Genomic DNA, 6,839 nt, shown 5'->3' on the forward strand with positions numbered 1-6,839 from the left:
GTAGTTTACACTGCAAGCATAGGCCCTCAGGTGCAAGCACCGGTACAAGAAGAAAAGATGAAAGGGAACCTTGCGCATGAAGTCATCCTTATTGTGTTGCATCATTATCAATTCATTAAGCTGTTTCAAGCACCTACACAATATCTTTAATCAAAGTTTCCAACTTCAGTTCCTTGAAATGCAAAAAGGGTTGTTTAGACTTGAAGGAGTTACCCAAGTTTTCCCTTCATAAAAAATCGATTCCTTATTTCGTTTGCATCATTATGAACTCACTAGGCTGTTTCATGCACATAAGCAATATCTTTCACAAAATCTTCCAACTTCAGTTCCTTGAAAGGCCAAAGAGTTGTTTAGACTTGAAAGACCAACCAAAGTTCTCCACGAAAAAAAGATGCCCCGACGAAAGCACATGATGCCCCAAAAAATTGCAGCCTTCATCCTAACCAACTCCATATTCTTTTATAATAAGCATCAACAGCAAATGCAACCCCTCCAATCATACCTGCGCATTTTCTAGAAGCAGACAATCCAAGCAAGCTGATAGTGACTTCTGTTGTTCTAGTATCCCTTAAGAGAAGATGTTTCAATTCAAACTGTTTTCAGTAGCAATTGAGAATGGATCAAACTTGCGGCACATAGATACCTTTCAAAACTGCACGACTTGAAAAAGGTAATTACATATAGAAGGACAAACAGACTGTGGTTGCTGCCCACCTGTATCGATGAGTCACCTGTTACAGTCTTCCTGTTCTCAAGAACTATCAAACCCTATTAAAAAATGCAGACAAAAAGTTGGTGTTCTCCGCTTTAAACCTGCCCAAAAGTTATAGCCCGTGTGTGAACAAAGTACAATACAGCACCCCACAGAACCAACCGTGCAGTTTCCATATTACTTTACAGCCTGAATGAACAAGAGGGGACGATACCCACTCCCATCTTGTTACTCAAGGAAAGGTTTCATCGATGGAGTCATTCAAGACTCAACAAACTTTTTTGATAGAGCTTTTCAGAGGACAAAAGGCTTTCCACAGTGAGCCTTCATTGTGGTCAAAGGGAGAAGCCTCTCCAATCAACCGACAGCACAACTCCTTATAATTTGATGCAGACATGCCAAAGCATGCCAAATTAAAGTCATTGTCATCTCTCCTTCACACCATCCAAATCTGGGAATATTAAACTCATGGGAACAGAAGCAGGATCAAGCTCCCAGCAGCCTTGTGGAATACCTGGAGCCTCATCTCCTTTCAACCTATGAGCAGGTACAAAATGGGAGAACCTGAGCAGCTCTAGGGAAGGAACCTGCAAGACACAGTTACTCATGACTTGAAAGAGGGTTTTGAATCCCGCAACTTTACTCAGGAGCATAACCACCACACCAGTGCTCTCATTGAGATCACTTAGAACCTCGACCATGTTGTACTTCAGCGGCTCATCACTAACCTTAACCAGCTGCTGCCCAGGTTCCCAGTCTTTGTAAATCCCCCACACTTCACCTTTCCTTGGATGAACTTTGACTACTCCCTTTATCCCCTTCTCCCACTTGACAAGGTGTGAAAACGCATTAACACTATTCATAACCTGAATATTTGAAGTTCTGAACTCCCCACACGTGAAGGAGAAACCCAAATCTAGAAGTTGACACTGCTCTTCAGAAGGCTTTCGCGGTTCGAGCCATGAGACTGTAACTTTGAAAGGGTTACACGAATGTGCTTCTTTGACCTTGATGTAATACCTGGGCATGCCATCTTTGTCATCATACAAAGCCCATATCTGTCCAACTTTTATGTCCTTCTCTTCTCTACCTTCATCAAAATTATGGAAGTCTGCATCTGGCACAGAGTAGCTAGCAGCTAACTCTAGGCGTACAGAACCATGATCTAAGGTCTGCGTTACCTTTGTCTCTGGACATGCATGAAGAGATCCATCAGCCTTTGCATTGACAGCGTCGACTGCCAGAACGTCCCCTTTTTTACTCTGAAGCCCCTGGCCAGAACCATCAACGGTGGACTTGCCCATCTGCAGGTTCAACTTCATTCGGATAGCATTCTTTGCTAGATCTGCAAGCTTTTTTGCCATCTCCACTTTTTGTATCTCAGGCTGTCCATGTTTGATACTGCCATTCTCTATTTCAGCTCTTGCTTTCTTGGACGGAGGAACCTCTTGAAAATCATCATCACTTTCATCCAATTTATACGTCACGTCCCTCTTGGATCTAGAAGACCTTCGTGGATAAGCTTTCAGATTATCCCTTCCCTGCGTTCCTTGTTCATTAATCAGCTTCTCCCAATCACCATCTTCGTCTTCTGCATTACTGCTGCTCGTAGAGTCGGACTTCTTGCCTCGTTTCCTCTTCTCCTTGCCGGAAGCCTTCTCTGTTTGCTCCTTTTTCACTGATTTGTCCAGCCCTTCCACCACCTTCTCTGTAGCCGTGCAGTTCATTTGCTGGCTCTCCTCTTTTCCTCTCAGATCTTTGTCAACCTCCTTAGATCTCTGGAACTCCTCGTTCTTTTGACAAGATTCTCTTTCTGCCTTAGCTTTTTCCCGCATAGCTGTTCCATAATACAGATTTACATGATCTGCGGCAACTTTACCCCTCGAACCGGGCTCTTTTGTGTTGAACCGATCTGCATAACCGGAATAGTTGGGAAACAAATCCGGCCCACTTCCACACGAAAACCCATTAAAAGATCCGAAGCCAGCCCCAAAGGTGTGCGAGTTAAACTGCCGTTGCTGAAATCCTGCTTGCGGAGGCCAAGCATACGTGGGATTATGTCCTTGCAAATTCCAAAGATCTTTCGCAATAAAAGGCCTTCGGCAATGTGGGCATAGCAAATTCTGATTCTCATATGTCCTCAAGTACTGGTATCTCATCTGACAAGATGGGCAACCGGTCCAAAAAGTGGGAGGCTGAGGGGGTGGTTGGCGGGCTGTGTGCGAAGGCATTGGGAAAGCTTTCTCTTTGTTGAATGCTCTTTGATGATGCTGTCCATTCGGGCTGTCACGGTGCGTATGCCGACCACCGCTTGAAGCATGAGTTGCCCTTGCTGAGATCCCCCTCTTGGAGTCATGTATCATACGCTTCGTCGCATCAGAAAGAATCTGGGAAGCCTCCCCGATGAGCTTGAAAGCAGCTTCAGCTCCGATAGATTTGTTCTTGTCGGGGTGAAGGAAGAGGGCAAGCTTTTTGTACTGCTTTTTGACGAGAGCCTCATCAGCTGTAGGGTCAATTTGGAGAATCCGATACCAGTCCTTCTCATCGGTCCCAAGTTTGACCTGGGCAGCTACATGGACGTCGATGACGGCTATCATCTGGGAAATGTTCTCGAGAGCTGGAAACAGTTGCTGAGCTTTTAGTGCGAACTTTTTCGCCCCCACGAAGTCCTGCGACGCGAACTTTTTCTCTGCGAGCTCCTTTGCCCGCAATGCTTCGTCCCGGTTGCATTCCATGGTACGCAACAACATGCATGCACAAATGCACGAGCCCTTTATAAATGGAGTCGTTCCCAAGAAGCCCAGCTCAAGGCGTGTGAGCGGCTAGGAAAGAAAAGATCAGTACCGTCCGGGGAGGCAAGGGAGTCGATGAGAAGGGCAGAGAAAGAATGAGAGCAGCATTGAGTCACGGAATCCATCTGGATGGCTAGAAAATTGGGGCACTGCAAAGAAAGGTTGGGCGCGTGCCCTCCTACGATCTGTGCATGGTGGGATGCCGTTGCAACAAAAAGATATCGGACAACCACTGCACTAAACACAGGAATCTCACCGTTTGGGTGCGAAGATCTAATTAAAGGGAAGGAAAGAACGCTGTGGCGACGCCGCGTACCCCCCTACGAACGCCAAGGAAGTGTGGGAGAGCCAGAAAACCCTAACAGAGAAGAAGCAGGTGAGCCAAAGGAAGAGGCGAGCGAAGAAGATGCTATGCGATGAAGCTCCCGCGGAACTCTCCGTCGCTCCCGCTCTCCCTCTCCCTCTCCCTCTCCCTGTGCGTGTGTGTGTCTGAGGCAAAGCTGATTGACGATGATGGAAGGAGAGGAGAGGGGAGGGAAAAACTCAAAAATATATGCAGTCAGCTCTCCTCACCTCTTGTGTCTATCTCCTCCCCTTTCATTTGGTTGAGAAATTTGGGGATTACCCTTGCTTGATTGGTCCTCTCCTTGCACTCTACTAAACATTTGCTTAATTAAACACAAGCGGCTTGCTTAACAAGCTTCCTCTCACCATATTTGCCATCCTTCTTCTTGTGCCAAACTAGTTACTTGGTCACCACTAGAGCGTTTTATGAAACTCTAAAATCCTACGAAGCCATGTGGCACATTCTAAGCCGTTAGATGAACTAGCCTATTATTAGCTACTTACAATATACTTAGCTGCTGGCCAAGCATTCTAGTTACCTCCAAGAGCAAGTAGTGCGAATGACTCTTTGATACACTCATGAAGCCCATTTGCCCGGGTGGAGCCTCGGATTTTCCATCCCCATTGCGGCTTGTGCTTGCCAAAGTTTGGCATCTCTTCCCCATCGCGGCTTGTATTTGCCAAAGTTTGGCATCGCTATTTCTAAGAGCTACTCGCCGGAACAGCACAACTGCTAGCATATGCTAGTGTATTTGCTACATTCTCTTAGCATGGGAACGGCCTCTTACTTGCTAACTAAGGAACACACAAAAGAGACTTCATCAATGCAAATGCGGTGCATGTAATGTTAGTGTAGGTGGTCACGTTTAGAAAAGTGTCCTAAAAAATAATGAGAAAAGGTTGGTCTCAAAGTAACAAACTTCCCGCTTTGCATATCACATTCATCAATGTCAACAAATTCATTTTACTAATTTCTTTGAGCACATGCCAAGCATATGATTTAATGCATGCCAAATTGCCAACGTAGCAACGAGTTTTGACATTTTTCGAAGATTCAATAACATGAAGGTGCATGCTATCCTTCAATAAACAAGTGCAACTCAAACCACAAATTTTGTCAATTATCTCACTCTATTTAAACCCTTATCATATTTAGTGTTTACAAGCCCCTCAAAACTATCAATGAGCAACTAAGCAAACTTTGTTTCTCACTTCTATGACAATTTTATCTTGTTCATGCTTCTCTTTCACCAAATTTAAGCAAATAGTTTTGAATTCTCCTTTGTGTACTTTTAGTCTTTTCCTTATTGTGCCTAGAAATTTGTATTTCTAAAAATTTCACCACTTTGGCTAGTATTGTGCAGCTCAATCATTAAAGGTACATCTTTGATGTTTTTGAAAACTAGAATACTAGTATTCCAAGAAGTATTCAGCAAGCTAACGAATAGTGGCTTATTTAAGGTGGGCACTTGACATATTGAGCAAACTAATGAATCTTCATTCATCTAAGGCAATTTATTGTGTTGTCAATACGAATGCAAAATAAGACTACTTGCATAAAATATTTTTGTTAACTTGAACCCTAATGCAATTTTTACTCTTTAAGAATGCTCTTGTCACAAGGCCCTATAGAAAATTCCTTTATCCTTTTTTTATGTCATCTAGAAACTTCATGATGTAAGACCTCTAGAGTCTAAATATATGTATATGGTTAGCCTCTTAGTGCACTTTCACTTTGTAAATGGTTTTAAATGAACCCGAATGCTTGCCTTAGATCTAAATAGAGAAATTAAATATAAAGTAGGAGATCTTCTCTCTGGAGAAGAGGTATGTTATCAATAGAGTAGAGGTCTTGCTTTAGTGTGACGTATTGACTTCTCGCTCTTCTCATACATCAATGTTCAATGGGGAGTATTGGAGAAGGAGGGAGATAATAAGAGGAGAGGGTTGTTTGCATAAGTGTTCATGAAGAATTTTAAATGTTCCTCCCATTTTGGCACCTTTTGGGCTACACAATTCTCAGACAACTCTAAGATTATGCAACCAAACGTATGAAAATACTCCATATCTGTTTCAATCATCTAACCAAGGACAAGAGATTTTGTTCATAATTAGAGCAAAGAAAGAATCTCCTATGCCCTATGTTTTGCCTTTGTCACTATGAAGAGGAATAACGTTGAAGAACCTCGATATGAGGACAAGAATGCAGGTGATGGCATACCTTGATATAAGCTTCTCAATGAAGCTAAATTCTGACTATTAACTTAGACTAGGATTCAAACAACAAGTAGATCTGTCGACAACCCGGATGATGAACCTGGCATTGATTCAAGGTTCGACTTAACTAACAAAAAATAGGAGTTGATCTTCATGATTGCTAGAGTGATTCGGCAGTAGTCAAGAATTGACACCACCACCATTTCAATGATGGCAGGTAGGAGGGCTCAACCGATATGGTAAGCTACACTATCTATCAGAGAATGAGATAGGTGGCTAGTGTTGCTAGATAGAGGGGCTATTAGGGAGCTACTAGGCAATTGCTGGAGAGAGGGACTTAGCAGCATAATGGAGGTACAAGTTTGAGGTCCAAAGCCATGCGACAAAAGCAATATGCTAGAATTCACTCTACATGAGCAAGAGGCATTAAGCTAAAGGAACATACTAGAAGTGACATAGTGAGTGGCGATTATGAAAATGAGTTCAAGAGAGTTAGAATGAGCACATAGGATCCCATTGAAGCCCCTAAGAAGGTGCAAAGGATCCACATAGACCCTTCATTGTTGAAGCTTAAGAGTTGATGTACATTATGGGTTCATGTCAAAAAGGTTAAAACACCTTGATAGCTATGTGTAGTTGAGGTTCTGGTTTGGTGTGATCCATTGCATTGAATTCGACATTTGACTTCCCATATAGCATCATTGTGCTCAAGTTTTTGTTAGGTGGTATCTATTCACATTGTAGCACAGGACAGAAGTCGTCAAGATCAAGGA

The 6,839-nt window shown here is 43.1% G+C and overlaps 1 protein-coding gene across 1 annotated transcript; it reads right to left on the reverse strand.

The window, feature by feature from the left end:
- Window positions 1-585: 585 nt before the first annotated feature.
- LOC147885258 (uncharacterized) lies at window positions 586-4,089 on the reverse strand. Its single transcript, XM_087397324.1, has one exon. It carries the CDS (start codon window positions 3,460-3,462, stop codon window positions 1,138-1,140), a length of 2,325 nt encoding a protein of 774 aa, XP_087253450.1. The 5' UTR covers window positions 3,463-4,089; the 3' UTR covers window positions 586-1,137.
- Between the last annotated feature and the right edge of the window lie 2,750 nt (window positions 4,090-6,839).

This window comes from Dipteris shenzhenensis, chromosome 26 (genome assembly GCF_047967505.1).
Source record: "Dipteris shenzhenensis isolate YYH24624 ecotype China chromosome 26, Dip_SZ_1.0, whole genome shotgun sequence".
In the NCBI taxonomy this organism is placed as follows: Eukaryota; Viridiplantae; Streptophyta; class Polypodiopsida; order Gleicheniales; family Dipteridaceae; genus Dipteris; species Dipteris shenzhenensis.

Bases quoted from the DNA above. Each gene is read 5' to 3' on its own strand.
- LOC147885258 (XM_087397324.1), bottom strand. From the start codon at position 3,462: ATGTTGTTGCGTACCATGGAATGCAACCGGGACGAAGCATTGCGGGCA.